Genomic DNA, 19,944 nt, shown 5'->3' with positions numbered 1-19,944 from the left:
GATATAAAACTGGGAGGTAAGGTGAATGAGGCTACAACTGGCTGACTTGTCTGCTAAGAGATTGACTTCACAGAATGTCAGAGGTGATTAAGAATACGCCCTGCAACAGAGCAGACAGGGAAGTTTCCAGCCTGTGTGGAGGGGGGCAGACCATGCCACTTGGGGATGTTCTGATTATTAGGAGGCGTTTCCTCATATCCAGCCTGAATCTGCCCCTTTGCACCCTCCACCCCCTGCACCTAGTCCTGTGACAGCATCCGCCCCACAAACCTAGCCAGGTGCTGGTTCAGAAACTAACCAGGGTGTTAGTTAAGGGTAGAGCAGAGGGCCCTGATCTATGGCACTTTCCTGTTCCTAAGACTAGAATTTCAAGTCATAGCAGATCATTGTATCAGATCTTGCACATGAGAAGCTTTTGGGGGAACTGAAAGACCTCTTTCTATCCTTGACAGAACTGATCAGCCTGTGTCCATCAGAAATCAGAGGAATGTTGCCTCGCCATGGCCCTCTGCCTCTGAGGTTGGACGTATGTCAAGATCTCAGGGGTAGATCTTGGGAGGGGAGGAGAGGCCCCAGCCGTAGGGAGCAGTGAGGGGTCCAGAGTGAGAGAAGGAAAGGCAGTGACTTAGGCTCAGCTCCCACCAATGATCTCCTAGCTAGCCAGCCCTGCTTTACTGGGGGTCACGCTCTGAATGATACCCAAAAGGGCAGACTGTACTGGCCCGGGCCCAGCAGCGTATCAGTGACCAGGATATGGACATGTGCTAATGCGTTCCAGGACAATGGTTTTCAGAAGTGAGGAGAAGTAACCTGTGGCAAGGAGTGGGTAATAAGAGATTAGGATCAGCGGTCTGGGTGTACTTGTTAATAGAGCATAAAGGAGATAATCCTTTTGTCTGATGCCTTCTGCCAGTGGTGCTCCAATCTGCTCAACTATTCTATTGCCATCTGTCATAGAAGGGAATTTATAGCTGTACCTTGTCCTGTACCCAGTTTTACATCCACCAGGGAAGCAAGTGTTCATGGAGGGGCACCCCCTCTCTGGGGAGATAGTGCTTCAGTGGGCATCCATTTTATCCTCAGAGGACAAGCCTGGCCCCACATTCGGGTGACTCTGTGAGCATGGGTTTCCATTGTGTACTTGAAGCTGCCTGTGAATTCCAAAGCTTCACCCGCATCTGCGGCTGAGGACTCTCTGTTGTGACCTTGGCCAAGCGCCTTGGCTAGCCAGGATTGCTCCGGGTCCCTTTGGGCCCTGACCCTGGCGCTGGGTTGGAGGCCACAGTGCCAGGGACAGGGTGGTCTAGGCCGGCCTGCTCGGTTTCCTTCCTGCCTTTTTGCATGTCTCTAGCAGCAACATGAAAATGACTTTAGCAGTTGCATTGTTGGCATCACACACCTTTGACTGGTGAGAAACCTCACAGCCCTCAGGCTGGCGCTCTTACTCCTTTTTTGTATGCTGATGGTAAATTAATTCACACTAAATCTAAATTGCCGTGAAGCGTCTTACAGCAAACACAGGTCCTGGTTTTCTGCAGACCCTTCACTTTTTTTTTTTTTAATAAAAAGCCAAGAGTAAAAAAACCCAAAATGTTGCTGATGCCTGATGCTTCCCATCTCCTGGCCTCCCTACATGGGGCAGAGAGTTAAAGGAGGTGGGAGGTGGCAGGGGGAGAGGGAGCCGCTCCCACAATGAAGCCCACCACCTCTGTCAGTGACCTTGGCCTCATCTGGAAGCTTGTGTTTCCATCACCCCTGCCAGCCAAGCCTCTCTGTGTAACTACTTTAAACTATTGGCCACCCTTAGGGGTTCTGAAATGATTCATCATCCGATGGGCTTTTCCCCGCCTCTCTTTTAAAATCAAGTTTTTCCTTTATTTGAAAATAGCAATTTTAGTGGCCTACCTTTCTCTCACCAAAAGCACCACATTCTCTGAGGCCAAGGACTGCGTGATTAAGCCAGAAATCCTGTTCAAACAAAACCACTTCATTCTGATTTTCAGCAAAGTCCTTTATTAGTCTCCTGTTCCACATCCACTCCACGTGACTTCAGGTAACCAGGTACCTATAAATACGGTTGGCTTTGTCGGCTCTTCTCAGAGTTCAATACGTGTAGAAATCATGCACCTCAGTTGTTCTTAGGTGTAAAAATACTTAAGGTGTATTTGAAATTTCTGCCTTTTCCCACCATCTAATTATTGAAAAAAGTATAGAAATTTTTCATCTATTTAAACACTTTCTTTGCACATTGGCTAGTGATTAATGCAAGGGCCTGTTCACTGTTCTACGTGTGTTCTTCCTGGCAGCTTTCTGCTCAGAATGTTCCACGGGTATCTGGTCCCTGCATGCTTTTTCTAGTGGATAATGTGCCTTGTTATTCCGTTCTGGACCTTAGCTCCTTCCCTGTCTACCCCGACCAGGATACGCTCTCCAATAAAGGCATTTAGTGCGGCTGGTGACCAAGGCTTCCCTCAGCAGGACATTGTTTCCTCACCACTGAACAACCAGATGAAACAGCCCTGTCCTGCCAGACCAGCCTCTGGTCCTTTCATCCAGATGCAGGACTGAACATCCTCCAGAGGAGAGGCCATGAGTGATTTGGGGGTTAGTCTGCACCATGTCAAAATCAGTTAGCAGTGACAACTGAGCTGCCCGGCCTGGGTGTGGGCTATTCTCAGAGGCCACACCACAGCCAGAGAGCAAACATTTACGCAACAGACAAGGAATGAGAATCATAGGCAACAAAACCCCAAAGCAGAACAGAGACTTTGGTCAAATGTCAGATTCCAGTTTTGCTGTGGAAGGACTTTCCTAGAATTTCAGTGACCAAGTGATTCCTTTTCCTCATAGAGCCTTTCAGCTAACCTCTTGTCTACCTTTATCATGAGTTGGCTGAAAAGAACTCACTCTGGGAATACTTCGTGCCCAATTTGGCAGTGGGGCTTCTGTAAGCAGTGAGGTAAGAGAATCACACCCTCCGGGCCTGGGCCCCGGGAAGCCAGGAGTGCGCCCAAGGAGACCAGCTTTAGCTCTGTAGGAAAGTGATGTTTAAAAAGTCTCCAGGTCCACCAGTCCAAATGCCCTTTGCCATCACCAGCCACACAGCAGTTTAGGAGTGGTGCAGAGGAGTGCCATTTCCCCAGGTCCTGAAGCTGCTGATGCATTGTGCTCAGCACCCGCTGAGCCCTGGGAATGAAGTCAGAATGGGGCTGGGGCTGGAGGCTGTGTCCCTTTGGCCCCCGGGGAAGGCAAAGGGTCCACTGTGGTCACGATCGGAACCCTCTCATTTTGTTTCTCGTCTTTTTTGTTTGTTTTTTGTTTTTTAAGATGAGCACAAGAATTTTCACGTGATGACATTCAACAAACAGCCTTGTGGTTACTCTGAATCTTAACACTGCTAAACACAGGAGCAACATAACACAACAAGGGGACTGCACCCAGAGCCACAGAGTGAAAATAATGCGTGTCTGTGTCCAAAAGAAACCCCTGGAGCAGATGATCGGAAAAAAACAAAACTAAGAAAATACAAGCTGGAAACTTCCATTTACAATGACCAAAGAAGAGAGAAATCGAACATGGCATTGATCCCAAAGGAAAGCTTTCCACTGAGGCAGGTTTGTGTCTGTGGTAATGCCGCCTCAGCCAGGGGCACACTGTGCCGGAGCCCTTCTCGGGCCAGGCCTCTGTCCTTCTGACCCACGCCAGCACAGATGGACTCATCGTCCTGGAGCAAAGATAAAATCAAGGGCTTGGCGTTCAGCTGCTGCCACATTCGGGTGCCACAAATCGACCATGAAAACCACTCGTGGCCCTTCTTCTGCTGAACCTGAGGAAAAATTAGGAGGTAAGAAAAGGGCAAACATTGCAGATATCACTGGTCAAATCACATTCCTCCATCTGTATTGTGCTGGTCCTTGGCTCACCTCTAGGCAGCAGATGGGTTAGTCTTGTCTCTCAACATTGCTTAAAGGGTAACTCTAAAGCTTCCCTGCCAAGACATACTGCAAATAAAGTCAGGACATGGAAGGACTTCGAAGACAGGCCTGTTTATAGACCAGGAGATAGACAGATAGATTGTAGGGTTTTTTCCTTCGTTCTTGAAGAGGACCATGACATCAGGAAGATGATCAAGTGAATGGATTTAAGTGAGGCAAGGCTGTGCAGAGTCACAAACCTCACTTTCTCCTCCAGAGCCATCAGAGTCCAGTGGCCAGACATAGATCAGGACAACTGGAGATGGCCCCAATAGATAGTGATACATACACACATATAAATGTGTGTGTGTGTATGCACACATATATTTTATATATATATATATTCTATATCGGAGTCTGTTTACACACATGACTGAAAACAAATCACATCTAAATCAGTCATCAAATTCACAGAACACCATCCCCAAGAAGAAGATGCTGTGTAATCATTTCCAGTTTCCCAAAGCAACCTGAACCCAAATCTTAGTGGGAGGTATGGAGCCAGGAAGGGTTTCACTTCTGAGAACCAGACTTTTAGAGTTGGAACATGGGGAAGGTAAAATTAAATACACTGTTTCTACACCCCAGTTGTGGGGAGGTACCCATTCTTCCTGATTTGTTGGATTCCTTGTGGGGCTAAGCTCTAGCGGGACAAAGTTTGGTGGAGGGAAGATACTTGCCTTCATGGAATGCGGTGTGCAAAAAAGAGTCATCAAACAGGAGGCATCGGCCCTCTGCCCAGCACTGGGGCTCTCCTCCCACCACCAGCTCACAGCCACTGGGAGTCTTCAGACCTTCACGTTCAAAACAGAAGAAAGAACAAGAGTGGCCATGACTCGGGAACAGCCAGAGATCAGACGGCATTCCGCTTCAGCAAAGAAAGTGTTTAAAAAGCATGACTAACAACTAACCTCCCGTTAGTGTTCAATCTCTCTACTACACCAGAAGGCACAAGTGTGGGGATGAAAATGGCAGATCCCAGATGGCAACATTTGTGACAAAAACCCATTTGTCCCCACTAGACTACGAGCTCGTGGAGGGCAGACGCTGGGTTCTGTTTCAGCCCTGTACCTCCAAGCACCGAGCCCTGGGTAGGTGCCCAGTATTTGTTAAACCAAGTCCCTCTGATGGGGAATTCTGTTTATCGTATTCCAAGTGTTGGCACCGTCTGGTTGGCATCTCAACAGATGAGCTCCGATGGCCTATGCATCACCTCCATAGGGGCGTAATATGTGACTTTCTCAACCTGAAGAGTTTCCTTTGTCATCTACTGGGCAGACCTTCGAAGAAAAGCCTAAAACTGTGGCCTTTCAAAGGAGTCACAAATCAAGATGGTTGAAGGTCTGGGAGATACATAAAAGAAAATCAGATTAATAGCTCAAACCCATAGGAATCAAACACAAGTGATGATGAAAAAGGCCAGGATGTCTATTGAGACACCAGGAAGGAGATGCTGAAATGAGGTCATGGAATTTACCTTTGTGTAGTATCTCTCATCTGAGTTTGAAGGAATCCTAGTAGTACTGCAACTCAGATGAAAGGGACTTTAGAACTGCTATGACTGTAGGCAGCTACGTGGTACGATGGATAGAGTGCCAGCCCTGGAATCAGGAGGACCTGAGTTCAAATCCATCTTCAGATATTCATTGCTTTGTGGCCCTGGGCAAGTCACTGTACCCTGTTTGCCTCAGTTTCCTCCTCTGTAAAATGAGCTGGAGAAGGAAATGGCAAACCACTCCAGTACCTTTGCCAAGAAAACCCCAAATGAGGTTACAAAGAGTCAGACATGACTAATTAACGGGAAAAAAAGCTGTAGAATGTTTGAACTAGAAAGGAGATCTGAGGTTGTATGAACCAGTATTTCCCCACTCAAACTATACTGCAGACCATGAAAATATTCAATTTCCCTGCCTCAGGCTGCTCTAGCCTTCACAGCCTCAGCTCATTGACTTTCTGTGGCTCAGGGGAGAGGGACTTGGGGAAGAGAAAGACAGAGGGATGGGAAAGCCAGGATTCAAGGTGAGGAAAGTTTTTAAGTTGACAAGTTGTTATGACTTTTGGTAATAAGGATTTTGCAAACCAGTAAAAATTTGTTTGATCTGGTACCTGGTAGACATTGATAAGAGTCTTTGTCATTTATCAGTGAAACCTTTACAGCTCATCCTTTTGATATCTTTAATTATGAGTGCACAGGGTAGCCCTTTCTGAAAGGATTTACCCAGAAGGAAACCTTTCTCTAGATCCACACAAGATCCTACAGAAGGGTGCCACAGACAAGGATCTGGCACACTGCAGCTCTATTTCTGGCTTCACTGAGTCACTATGGCAACTGTGACTGACTAAGTTGTTTCATTTCCTTTCTGTGGTTTAATTTCCCCAGTAATTATAAGAGCCCTCGTTTACACGGCACGCTGTACTGTACGAAGTGCCACACTCAGAACAGCTTTGTGAGGCAGGCAGTATAGGCACCACTCCCTTGGAAGCGAAGGGGCTTTTCTGCCGTCACATGCCCAGTAGATGACAAGAGCCAAGATGAGGGCTGATGTCCTTCCAGTTCCAAGCCCAGGGTTCTTTCTACTGCAGCCTCTCCTGAACAAAGCTTATGGGATGGATAACACTCCCTTGCTTTCAGCCTCATTCTGTTGATAACACACTGTGGCACAAGAATGGGTGCAGCCCAGCAAGTGCACACATAGTAATTATTCCAATTAAAGCTAATCTTATTTGTGAAGATAATGCATTTCTCAACAGCAGCCCATCGAATGAGCAGATACTGCCTACTGATGATGATGACGACGGGGATCACAGCTGCCCTGTGATGGATGCCCTCCAGCGGGGCAACAGGAGGCATAAGCCACACGGGGAAAGGGGAAGTTCATGGGTGTGGAAGCAGGAAACATGATCTAGGTGATACTGGACCACTTGGGCTTGGTGATCTTCAAGGTTCCTCTATTCTGTAGGTCAAAGACAACCCAGCCCACTACTGCCTGACCCAACACGGCTCATGGCCGATCAAGAGTTCTAGGGATCTGCTAGGCCTGTTACACTGGACAGAGTTCTAGGAATATGGCAGTGTCAGGGAGAGTCTCCTATACAGTAATTGTCCTGCCCTCCCACTGGAGTGGAAAGCAAGGATGCTTTTCTTTCTCATGGCCTCTAAATGACTCATCATCACTCACCACATTAGAGCAGAAAAACATTCCCGGCTTTGCATCTCCAGCCTGATGTTTCTTTTCTATACTTTCTTAGCTGTACACCACTTCTTTCTGTTGCCAACGAGATTAGCTTAGCTGGCAGAAATGATCCTTGCCCCACGTCTCGCTCCCTGATTGGGTGACGTCCGGGTGCTAATGTTAGGCGTCTTGGAAGCTGGCTGCCAAAGATAAAAACCATCTCTCGGGGCCACTGTGGTTTAGGAGTGTGCTGCTTTGTCTGAAATACTCTTTCGAAAGAAACAACAGGGGTTTCTCTACCAACAGTGGATGAAGATGAAGTCAAGACAGGAGGGACAGAGAAAGCTATGGGTGTACTAACTTATTCCTTCATTAGTCTGGGGAACGACAGGTCTCCCTCAGGACCCAGGATGGGCTGTTCTCCTGATCAGATTATACAAAGAGAAAAATGATCTTTAATTGTGTTTAACTTAAGTGTGCTGAACAAAATCATGTAGTATGTGCTGTTGGCTGAAGCCAGGTTATATTGTCCCGTGGCCTTGGCTAAGGCTTAGCTTTCAGAAGTGTATCCTGCTTCACTGACATCTGGCTCTTTGGGCTTAAAGGCTGTTTCGGTAAAGACCTGACTCACTTTGGAGGTTTGCAGCAATGCAGTTGTTACCTCTAGGGGAGTGGCTCAGTCAGGAATGCTAGGTAATATATGGGCCATTAGCCTGTGATCTCAGCCACCACCATCTTTTCTGGAGTCTGGGGCAGGAAGAGTCCACGCTCAGAGTGAGAAAAGATGGGTAAGGTCTTGGCTTTGGGCAGAGCCCTTTAAGAGGGGCATAAGTCCTTCAGCCCTGCTGTCAAAGTCCTGCCCCTTTTCTAACATCAGGTGGTTTACATGTGACAGGGTGTGATAAGGGTGCAGAGGAAGCAGGTGCCTTTGTGGCTCACCCTGTGAGTTTCTGAGCTGGAGTCTGTCCCTAAGGACTCCTGTCAAGAGAGGCTCTCTAGGATGCAACACGCTTTTGGGTCCTGAGATAGCCTAAAGCAAGAAAGGGAAAATTAATCCAAGGAATGAATTCCTGAAGAAAACTCCGGCTCAGCGGGCTACAGAGGACATTGGATTTGCGGAAAGATCACTGAATTTGGAATCAGTGGACCTAGATTTGACCTTGCCATCACTGCCTACTACCTGTGGGATCTTGGAAAGGCTCTGGACTTCTCAGAGCTTTCTTTCCTCAGCTATAAAATGAGAGTCTTGGGCTGGGTGACCGCTGAGGTCCCTTCTAGCTTTAAAATCTTTTGATCCTGAAAGTAGCACCCAGCCCCCCGTATGTAGCAAAAACCCTGTGGCCGATCTGTAGGGGACTTGGAATGGGCCTAATGTCCAACTCAGTTTTCTACCAGCAAGACCTCCCTCATCTCTAAAACATGATTGTTTAATGGGCCTTAATATCTTAACATGTGCTTGTGTGTGTGTGTGTGTGTGTGTGTGTGTGTGTGTGTGTATATATATACACAGACACACACACCCCCTCAGATATATATATATACACACACACACACACACACACACACACACACACACACACACACACACACACACACACACCTCTCAGAGATCTGGGATTTTAGATCTGTGTGTAGACTTCCCTCCAATGGTACAAATTGCAATCCTGCTGCACCTTAAAGGTCTTTGTCAGCTACTTTAATTGAGAAGAATCCTCACGTTGTGGTCAACCTTCTGGTAATAAGCATCTCCTTGCTTATTTAGATTGGTCTGACGACAAGACAGACAGTCACCACAGAGCTGCTACTTAAAACCTTTATGGTGGAGTAGGACCCACAAAACCTTGAGCCCTACCATTGGAATAACTGCATTCTAGAGTATTAGATTAACCTTCATGTCACAGGGATCTGTATAGTACTTTAACTGAGGACAGATGTACATAACACACACACACACACACACATACACACACACACACACACACACACACTCTCTCTCTCTCTCTCTCTCTCTCTCTCTCACCTTCTATCAAGTCTCCCTGTCTCAAGCTTCTCCCAGTTCCAATCCATTTGCCCAGTGCCACCAGATGGACTTTTTCAAATGCTACTTTCGTTCTAACTCTGCCATTCAAAGCCCTTTGCCATATAATGCCAACCTACTGGCCTGGCCTTAACTCATTATTCCCTTTTATATATTTTATGCTTCAACCAAGCTGAACTGCTCTCTCCCTCCCTTTCTCATCCTGCCCAGTCTCATGTCTGTGCTTTTGCATCCCTCCTACCTGGAATGCCTTCTCTGGGTCTTGAAATCTGGCATTTCCTTCAAGGCCTCACTCAGGTGCCCCCTTCCCCTTACAGCCTTCCCTGGCTTCCTGTGCCCTGCCTCCCAGCCCTTTGCAGGTGATCTTTCTTTCCTCAGGTTCAGCACTTACCCTTTATCTCTCCTTTGCATTTAATATGCTTATATCAAAGTGATTTGTATTCTTGCCCTTCCGCCAATGAAACAGGAAGTCTTTTTTAGTACTCAGTACTGTGCACACCTAGGGCTTTCTACATATATTCTTAATGTTTACTGAATTTAATTGAATCATATTACACTCCTCTTCAAAAATAATGCTTCCCCACTGACTGTGTCCAAAGTCCTTGGCCTGGCATTCAAGGACCCTCAAATGTCTTTGCTAATTTTATCTCATACCACCCCTCCCCTACTCAAAGCTTCCACTTACATTGCTCTCAGTGGACCTTCAGCATTCCCACCTCATGCCTTTCTCTGTTACCTGGAAAGACATTCTTTCCCCCTCCCCCCACACAATAGGTGCTTAATAAATGTTTACTGATTGATTGATTGAGAAAGCCATAGTCCTGATTCAGTACATCAGTGAGCTGTGATTTCATCAGGCACGTGCATACACCCATCCCATGGATGTAGATGATGACTTTCCCATGCCTTAGAGCAAAACTGAGTAGTGTCTAAGTCAGGGGGCCTTAAGGCCACATGTGGCCTCTAGGTCCTCAAGTGCATCCCTCTGACTGAATCCAAACTTCACAGAACAAATCCCCTTAATAAAAGGATTTGTTCTGGAAAACTTGGACTTGGCCAAAAGGCTGAACCCAAGGACCTAGAAGGCCACATGTGGCCTGGAGGCTGCAGGTTCCCCACCTCTGTCTTAGAGTCTCCAAGAACAGCTGTGGCCCCAAAGAACCCACTCCCCCCATGTCCACTTGCTCACAATTAGTTTCTCCCACCTTAGCTAGGCTGATTCTTGGACAACACAGTCCAGTATTTCACCAGGACCCTAAGCTATGCTGGACATGACTAGATCTTCCTTTAATAAGTGAGAATGCACTTGAGGCTTTTCAGGGCCTCTGGGTTCTCACACACACCAATTATCCATGTCCAGCATGAAGCAGTGGATAGACGAGTTCAAATCCCACTTTGGGCATGAGCAGCACAACTGGCCATGTTAGCTCACTTTTCTCAACCTCAGTTTCCTCACCTATAAAATGTGGCAATAATGCAACCACTTCCTATAGAGTTGCTGAGGATTTAATGGGATAATGTGGATAAAGCACCTTTCAAATTTAAAAGCCCCAATTATTGTTCTTTTCTTCCTATTAGTACTAGAGTGCAGCAGAGGCGTGGCTAAGAGGCCTCAATTCACACTGCGTCAGGTGTAGCCCCCAAAGATGATCTGACATTCCTGTTCTCAGCTTGCTTCCTTGTTATCTGCCTTTCCTCAGAGCAGCCCAGGAGAGAATGGGAATTAGAATGAGCACATGTCTGGTGACGAGCTTTCTGATTTGGACTTTGGATCACTAGTTGACTGTGCTCACAAACGTGCATCCCTCCTGTCCCAACAGCTTACGTACCTAAGTGGCATCGAATACGGATATTGGTAGGCCCGTAGTGCTCTGTGATAACTGTGCCAGGACTCAGTACTGAGATGCATGCGTTCCCAAAGACATTGTTACCGATGCAGGTGCGGAGGCTGCCAAGCAAACGGTACGTCCGTGGGCATTTTCTGCAGTTCCTGGGAACACACACCCCCTGGTTCACCAAATAAAAGGTGAACCACTCCCCGCTAGGGGTGCTGTTCATTTTCCATCCTTGTGGAAGGCTGCAGTTGGAGAAAGCTTTGTACAGAGTCTCAAATTCACACAGAATGGTCTGGAAGTTGCGTTCCAATAGCTCCACGTCATGTTTCTGTGCGTCTCGGGAGAAATAAGGAGTGGTGGGTAAGTCTGGTAAGAAGAAGACTTCTGGTTTCTGGATGGACGGCCGGCTGTTCAAGTAACGTCCTTGCTCACGGATGCCCTTATGGATCCTGCCCATGCCAGACCAGGAATACCGTTTTGCATATTCTTGCAAATTGTGATAGAGTTTCTGGTTAAGTCCGTCATTGTGGGTACAACGCACACACTCGGGTGAGTGGCAGTACACATACCCGTTCTGCAGGCCATTGACATCGGCACTCTGCATGAGGGAGTTCACAGTGACGTAGGGCCGAGGTTGTTCCCGGCCTACGTGGTAACAGTACCACACAAACAAGAGCAGCAGGCAGGCCACCGTCGTCAGCGCCGTGGTGTCACAGTCCCGCACGGACTGGATGCCGGTCGCAATACAGTCCCGGAGTCCATCCAGTGACCAGCCCCAGTCCAGCAGCCACGCCACAGACATCTTTGTGCAGCTGTTGTTAGATGTATGTAGGATGGTCAGGCGATTTATCCTCGGATGGCCCAAGGGCACCCACACCATGCAGGTCAGTACGGACGAGGAGGGGTGGCTTAGGGTGGGGAAGGCATGACAGCTGCTGCTCCCTGGATGCTGGTATGGCCTTCATGAACAAACCGTGTTATTGGTGGTCACATCTTCATTTCTGGCAAAAGTCGTTGCCAGGTGAGGGGGGAGGAGTTGGTTTAGACCAGGCAAATAGTCAGGTTCCAGGTCTTCCTAGCTGGGACAAGTCATTCTGAAAAATCCTTGAAGCTGTCCAAGTCTGGAAAAAATAAAGACCTCCAAGTATGATAGGTTTCTCATGAATGCCTGAAAACATAAGCTCCTCAATTAGATTAGCTACTGATGGGAAGGAATGACTTCCATTTCATAAATGCCTAGTGCATATTAAGTACGGTGTGACTGAATGTACTTGTTAAGTATTTAATCAGGCCTGGATTCCAAAGCTTCTCAGACAGAAGGCACAGGGGCTGTTTAAAGGGAGCCCAAGTTTTGCTTTCCAAGATTAATTATAGGATCACACTGCTGGAAGGGACCTCGGAGGCCTTCTGCTCCAAACCAGAGAAGGAAACTGAGAACCAGACAAGGGGGCGGCTCACCTAAGGTCGGCCAGCACCAAGTGGGAGAGTGGGGACTGGCTTGGTGCCAGAAGGTCTGCAAGTCACCTTTTACACTGTCCCCTCTGAGCCTCACAAGAACCTGGTGATGTGGAAGGGTGACTATTATTTCATTTTTATTTTACCCACATCGCTCCACCTGACGTAGGCCCTGATCATGCTTCTCTTTGGAATTTCTGAGAGAACAGCTAAATCCTTGGTTTGAAATACACACACACATATGTAGATATATCGATGTATACATACACATAGATGTGTATATAATACACATACAGACACATGCATATACATATACATGTGCATGCACATGTGCATATGTATAGGCATATGTGCATGTATGTATATGCATATACATACAGAAATGTACATGCACACATAATATATACACACATGTGTATATGTATATGTGTATATATTATATATGTGTATATATTATATATGTGTATGTATGTGTGTATGTATATAAATCCCAGCATTCCCTCATCTTCAGAGGTTGTGAAGGTGAGAAAAACATACAGGATGAAACATAAAGTCTCTATCAGCCAGGACAGCAGGCACTTCCCTTTGCCAGGAATTTTATCCCTTTTTAATTAATTAAATTAAATTAAACCTACAGAGAAAAGCCATGTTGTTGCTTCACCCTCCCTTTAGGGCTGCTGGTAGCAGTGTCTAGTACACATACATATACACACACACACACACACACACACACACACACACACACTCAATAAATGGTAAGGAACCATCAGAACAGAATTTTTTATTGCCAAATAAGTCTACAAAGTCCTTGCCCTGCTCCCCAGGGTTCTTCTCCTGAACCCCACGGGACCTACCCTGCTGGCTATGGCTACATCCTGATGATGACATGAAGATGTGATCACTAAGCAAAGTCATGAGTCACAAACTTGGAGACAAAACAAATCCTGTCAGAGGGAAGGATCTTTGGTCCCAGAAAGCTGCCTGTGTAAACAAGGGACTTCTCAAAACTGAAAGTATCTGGGCAAGAAGTCTATTTATTTTAGAACCAAAGCAAATAGGGCTTTCCCTTGGGATGTAAATTTCTTGAGGGTGTGGATGGTTTCATCCTTTGTGCCTATAGTATAGGTCCTGGCACACAGTAGGTGCTTAATAAATGATTAGAGACTTGCCAGACCATAAGCCAGCATTGAATGAATCCCCACTGATTCACAATGGGTTAGCCTCCAAATATGCATTTTTTTCAGCTTTAAAGTTCCTTGATCACATTCTGGTTTCTTCTGTGTTTGGGATGGATAAACAATGAGCTAAACACAAGGTCATCAGCCAGGCAAAAATATTTATTAAGCGCCATATTTTTATTTCTAGGAGCCATAAAATTGGGGAGACTGGAAGAGAACAGAAGCTCTTATGGCACTGGACCAAAGATTGGGAGCTGAAGGGGCCCTGAGATCATCCTGTGCAACGCTTTCATTTGACATAGCTGATCTGGGACATTTGAGTAAAGAAAATATAGAAAAGCAAATATGGGATAGTTGAGTATTGAGTATGTAAAGAAAATATCTTCTTCCCCTAAAAACCAATGAGCAAAGAGTTTCATTTCAGGTGATCCTTTTATGCTTTACCAGGTTCTTTCTGAGATTATTGAAAAGGAATGGGAGAGGGGCAGCTAGGTGATGCAGTGGATACAGCACTGACCCTGAAGTTAAGAGGACCTGAGTTCAAATTGGGCTTCAGACCAAACACCTGACACTTACTAGCTGGGCAAGTCACTTAACCCCAATTGCCAAAAAAAAAAAGAAAAGAAAAGAAAAGGAATGGGAGATAGCAGGCATTTTATATAATTATTAGGTGGAAATAAAGGTTTTTTGGGCCTCTGGTATCCTCCCCCCACTCTACTGTTGCAGTTTGTTCTCCTTTGGGGCAAGGAAGACAAATAAAGGTGAGGCCTTTTCAATTTATGAATTCCTTTCCTGGAACCAAGGACTCCTGGAAACTGTGTGTGGCCTACCTGAGCGGTAATAAGGCACTTTTATCAAGGAAAGATCATTCGACTGACCCATAATGATCTTCAATTTGGATTTTCATTCTCTCTTGTGGGGAGGGGAAGCAATCCTCTAAGAGACTATTATTTGGGAAAAAAATAATTTAACAGGTAGGCATCTACTAAGTAGAAATCCAAATTAGGCTCTCTAGTCACAAATATTTCCCAGGTAGGTGGCTCAGTGGATAGAGTACTGGCCATGAAGGCAGGAAGATCTGAGTTCAAATTTGGCCTCGAACACTTACTAACTGTGTGACCCTGGGCAAGTCACTTTGCTCTGTTTGCCTCAGTTTCTTCATCTGTCAAATGAGCTGGAGAAGGAAGGAAGTGACAATCTACTCAATATCTTTACCAAGAAAATGTCAAATGGGGTCTTGCAGAGTCAGACGCAACTGAACAAATCACAAATGTTTCAGTCCAACACGATACAGAAACACATGGGCAGAGATACTGACCTGACTTCCATACATTAACAGAAGGGAGGGGTTGCACCTACAAATGTGGCCCATTTCTCCCCCAAAAAAGCAGTATCTTAGATATACAGAGAAAAGCTGAAATGATAGATAAATGACTAGAGGGAACAAGAAGCCAAGATCTCCGACGCTCTGCCCAGATCATAAACAGTCAGTGTGAAATGAGGACTTTTCGTAGCCATCAGTTGTTCTGGGTGACCGGCCAACTTATGCCGTCAATAGCTAGCTGACCTTCCAATAGCACTTTCAGCACATAAATCATCCCGTCTGATCATGACGGTAGCCCTAACGAGGAGAGTTGCTATTATTATTCTCATCATGTAGAGGAGGAAACTGAGGCTCAGAAGGTCAACAGACTTGCCCGGAGACACAGGATCAATGTCTGAGGCAAAATCTGAGCACAAGCCTCAAGTCTTGGAGTTAATAAGACTAAGTCCAGGGCACTTGCCACCACTGTCTGCTGCTTCTTAATTCACTGTGCTTACCATCCTCAGCGAGGGCCGTCAGTCTTTAATAACCCACGGGGCAGAAGAAGCAACCACACAAATGACTTTGAGAGTGGGAAGTAGAGAAAACTAAAAATAAATTAATAAAAAAAAAATAAGACGACAAAAAAAAAAGAGTGGAAAGTAGGTACGTAACCATCAGAATCCATCCTTCCTTTAGAAGGAAACATGCATTTACTAAGGATCTGTCTGCTCGGTGCCAGTCACGATGTTATGCATTTTTACAAATATGTATTTCATTATCTAGACCAGTCTCCTCATTGGATTGATGAGAAAACTGAGGCCTGGGAAGTCTGTCACTTCCTTGGGACCATATCCCATTAATGACAGTGCCCGAGCCAGAAGCCAAGCACCTTGACTCTACTTCTAGTGCTTTTTCCACTGTGTCACTGATATGGATTCGCTGCGTGTTTACAACATACAGGACTTGTGTTAAATCTCTAAGAATAAGATTCACCAACAAGCAAAAAAAAAAAACCCAACCCAAATATGTATTTTTTTTTTGGCAGTTGGGGTTAAGTGACTTGCGCAGGGTCACACAGCTAGTGTCAAGTGTTCTGTCTGAGGTCGGACTTGAACTCAGGTCCTGCTGACTTCAGGGCCGGTGCTCTATCCACTGCGCCACCTAGCTGCCCCTCAAATATGTATTTCATTTGATCCTTATAACAGTCCTGGGAGGTGAGTGTTATTACCATTCCCATTTTACAGATGGAGAAACTGAGGGTTGGGAAGGTTATGACTTTCGCAGGACCACACAGCTAAAGGAGTCCTGGAGACCAGATTCAAAGAGGATTAGATAATTTGCCCAAGGTCACTCGGCTCATAATAAATGTCAAGACCCACACTCAAACCCAAGCCTTGCTCTAAAGCCCCGGGGTGAAAGCACAATCAAATCTGAGCCTGGTCTGACTAGTCTAGACTGGGAAAAGAAAGTCCAACATCATTGGCCCAGGCCTGCAGAGAGGCTGCAGCTTGACCCAATCTCGTGGCTGCCTCTCCTGGAGCCTGTGGAAAAAAATCTTTGTATCTCTCAGAGTGCTACAGTGTTTTGGGCATGACGACACCGAGTCAATTCACACAGCATTTCACGGTTTACAAAGCACTCAGTTCTCGACAACCTGTGAGGCAGAGCGACAAGATCAGTAACCTGCTTTGATAGACCAAGAAAAGGAGCCTCCCGAAGTCAAGGGACTTGACCACAGCATCCCAGCTAGTCAGGGACAGGGCTGGGCTTCTGATGTCAAATCACTTCATCTCTGTGCTTAATACATGTTTGTAGCATGTATCGATGCCTGGTAACCGCTGGGGCTAATTTGTACCTTGCAGCTTAGACAAGGCTGCTACCCAGGGTGGCAGTCCTGGAGGCTTTCAACTTTGTTCACCCTCTCTGTAGCCATCTCCCCTCCCTTCACATACAGACTTGGATAGTTTTCAATGCAATTGTGTGTGTGTGGGGGGTCTTCCCCTAAAACCAGCAGGATTTACTCCAGCAGCACGGATTAGGTGCCTCAGGCCTTGGGGATATACAGCCACTCTTTGAGCACCTACCATGTGCAGGGCCTGGCACCAAAATACTGGAAAGGTCTGGCACTCAGGGAGGACGCAATCTAGGAGATACACTGTCTATCAGAAGGTCTACATGACCTGTCTTGGGGGCAAACTATAGAATCTGGAAGAAGAAGGGTCCTTACAGACTATCCAGTCATGGAAGCACAGAATTTTGGGGCTGGCAGCCTCTGCCTGGAGCTAGCCAATGACTCTCTACCCCCCAAGGAAGCCTCTTATACTTTGGGATAGCTCAAATGGTTAGGAAGTTGTCCCTTCCATCCAGCCTAAATCTGACTCTTGGAACTTCCAATCACTGCTCGAGGCTCTAGCTTCTGGGACCCAACAGAACAAATCTAAGCTCATTTGCATGACAGCCCTGAGTCTTCTTCAGGTAAGGCATCCCCAGTTCCTTCAAATGCTCCCATAAGGGTATGGATCCAAGGCTATTCTCCATGCTGGTTGCCTTCCTTTGGACACTCAGGAGCTTTTCAGTGCCCTTCCTAAAGAGTGATGTCCAGAACGGAGCACGCTACTCCTGATGCTTCCAGACCAGGACAGAATAGAGGGGGACTATTACATATAGACAAAGACTGCATTGGCTTTATTTTGTGGTTACCACATCACACCATAGACTCAAGTTAAGCTTGCAGCACATTCAAATCTCCAGATTTTTAAAAAAATTAATACAAGATGCCATCTAGCCATGCCTGCGTCCCCCTTCTGTACTTGTGATACCCATTCTTTGGACCCAAGTGCAAGAATGGACATCGATCTTCACTAAATTTCACTCAGATTCAGCCCAGTGTATTGTTCTGTCATGGTCTAGCCCATTCCCTCATTTTTACAGATGAGAAAAAGGCCCAAAGAGGGTGAGTGACCTGCCTCTAGTCACAGAGATAGAAAGAGGAGTCAGGATCTGACCCCAAGCCCTTTGACTCCCTTCTGAGGTCTCTCCCAGTTTTACTTCTATGATCTAATGCCCCCCAAATCTAGATGCTGTTCCATAGGTTCGGGAGGTGGGGGCTTTAAGGGCCACTTGAATTTTATCTCATTATAAAGCCTACCGTTAGGGAGGTCTAACCAAAAGGGGACAACCAAGGCGGGGGCAATCAGGGATGGGGCAGGTCAGGAGAGGCCCTTCCAGAGGAAACCGACTTTCCCCTCCCCCATCCCTAGCATTTGGAGGCAGAGATAGAGTGAGAGGCGAGAGTAGGTGGGAGGGCAGGAGGCGGGGAAAGGGGGGAGATAGGGAAGGGGGAGAAATGAAACCAGGAAAGAGTGGAAGGGGGAAGGGAGGAGACAGGGAAAGGGAGAAGTGAAAAGGGGCAGGGAAGGAAGAGAGGGAGAGGAAGAGGGAATGAAGAGTCAAAAGAGCGGGGAGAAAGGAGAGGGGAGGGATAGTTGGGAGGGGGAGGAAGAAGCTGGGGAGGGGGAGGAAGGAGGATGATGGGAAGGGGGAGGGAGATGGGGAGAAGGGACAGTGATGGGGAGGAAGGATGGAGAGGGATGGGGAGGAGGAGGAGGAAGGATGGGGAGGCAGAAGGGAGAGGGAGATGAGCAGAGGGCAATGAGAGCCGCTGACCCCTGGGGCCGGGCTCGGGGCTGGGGGCTCCTCTTCCTCTCCCCCCTCCCCAACCCTCCCCCTCCTCCTCCTCCTCCTCCATCCCTCGGCCGCTCCTCGCTCCCTTACCTGGCTCCGGCCGCGCCCCGGGCCGGGGGCTGCCTCCGCCCTCGGCCCGCCTGGCCTGGGGGAGGTGGGTGACTGGCCGCCCCCTCCTCCTCCTCCTCCTCCTCCTCCTTCCCCTCTCCGCCGCCGCCGCACGGGGACGCCTCCGCCTCCGCCTCCGCCTCCACCGCCGCCTCCCCAGCCCCGACCCCGCTGCTGCCGCTGCGCTCGCTCCGCGGAGCCGGGCGGGGGAGGGACCACAACTCCCACAATGCGCCTCGCCGGCCCCGGCCGCGATTGGAGAGGCGGTGACGGGGGGCGGGGCCGAGGAGGGAGGTGAGGGGCTGGGGCGCGCGCGGGGGGGCGCGTACTGCGAGGCGCGGGGCGCGGGAGCGCGCAGGGGGCGCTTGGGCAGGGGAAAACAGAGACGCCACGAGGGCGCAGAGCGCGCGGGCTGGACTCTAGTCTCGGGGGTTCGAGGACGTGGGCGGGGGTCGCCGTGGCCTTGACCTTGAAGGGGAGGGATCCCAGAGCCAGGACCGTCGAGTGCGACCTGCGTAGCAGCAGACCCAGCAGCCTCTGCTTGGATACCTCGAGTGATGGGAAGCTTATCACCTGTTTTGGCAGCCCATCGCACTTAGGGCAGAAGGGAGGAAGCAGCGCTCCTCGTGAGGACCTTTTTCCAGACTTCTTGGCCCAAACTGACCGCTTTGCAGCTCTTCTGCCCATTGCCCTAGGGCCGAAAGAACCATGCAGCCTTCTTCCAAGTCCCCCCAAGGCTTAGCGCTTTAAGGTTCTCAGAGCCCTCTACCAGTATAATCTCATTGGATCTTCACAACAACCCTGCGAAGTAGGGCTATTATTACCCCCATTCTACAGTTTAGGAAACTGAGGCACAGAGAGGCGAAGTAATTTACCCAGAGTCACACATCTAGTAAGTGTGAGAGGGAGGATTTGAACTCTGGACTTCCTGATTCCAGGTCCAGCAACATCATAAAGAAAAAACAACTTTAAAAGGCTTTGGAACTCTGATTAATTATTCCAAAGAACCGAAGATAAAGCAAGCACACTACCCACCTCCTGCCAGCAGGGTGATGAACACTGCACCCCTTAGCTGCCTCCCTGTTGTTGTTCAGTCCTTCAGTAGGGACCCCTGGGACCATAGGACTCCAATACTGTCTATGGGGTTTTCTTGGCAAACATCCTGGAGTGGTTTGCCAGTTCCTTCTCCAGCT

The 19,944-nt window shown here is 47.8% G+C and overlaps 1 protein-coding gene across 1 annotated transcript; it reads right to left on the bottom strand.

Annotated features, from left to right (window-relative positions):
• Window positions 1-1,990: 1,990 nt before the first annotated feature.
• On the bottom strand, window positions 1,991-18,861 carry ASPHD2 (aspartate beta-hydroxylase domain containing 2). The gene is made up of 4 exons (XM_020996494.2): window positions 18,734-18,861; window positions 11,015-12,141; window positions 4,655-4,768; window positions 1,991-3,826 (listed from the first exon to the last, which is right to left on the bottom strand). The coding sequence occupies exons 2-4, from the start codon at window positions 11,898-11,900 to the stop codon at window positions 3,717-3,719; spliced, it is 1,110 nt and encodes a 369-aa protein (XP_020852153.1). The 5' UTR covers window positions 11,901-12,141; window positions 18,734-18,861; the 3' UTR covers window positions 1,991-3,716.
• Between the last annotated feature and the right edge of the window lie 1,083 nt (window positions 18,862-19,944).

The sequence above is a fragment of the Phascolarctos cinereus genome, unplaced genomic scaffold (assembly GCF_003287225.1).
Source record: "Phascolarctos cinereus isolate Bilbo 61053 unplaced genomic scaffold, phaCin_HiC Scaffold_4;HRSCAF=312, whole genome shotgun sequence".
Taxonomy (NCBI): Eukaryota; Metazoa; Chordata; class Mammalia; order Diprotodontia; family Phascolarctidae; genus Phascolarctos; species Phascolarctos cinereus.
This window is presented reverse-complemented; position numbering and strand designations above follow the sequence as displayed.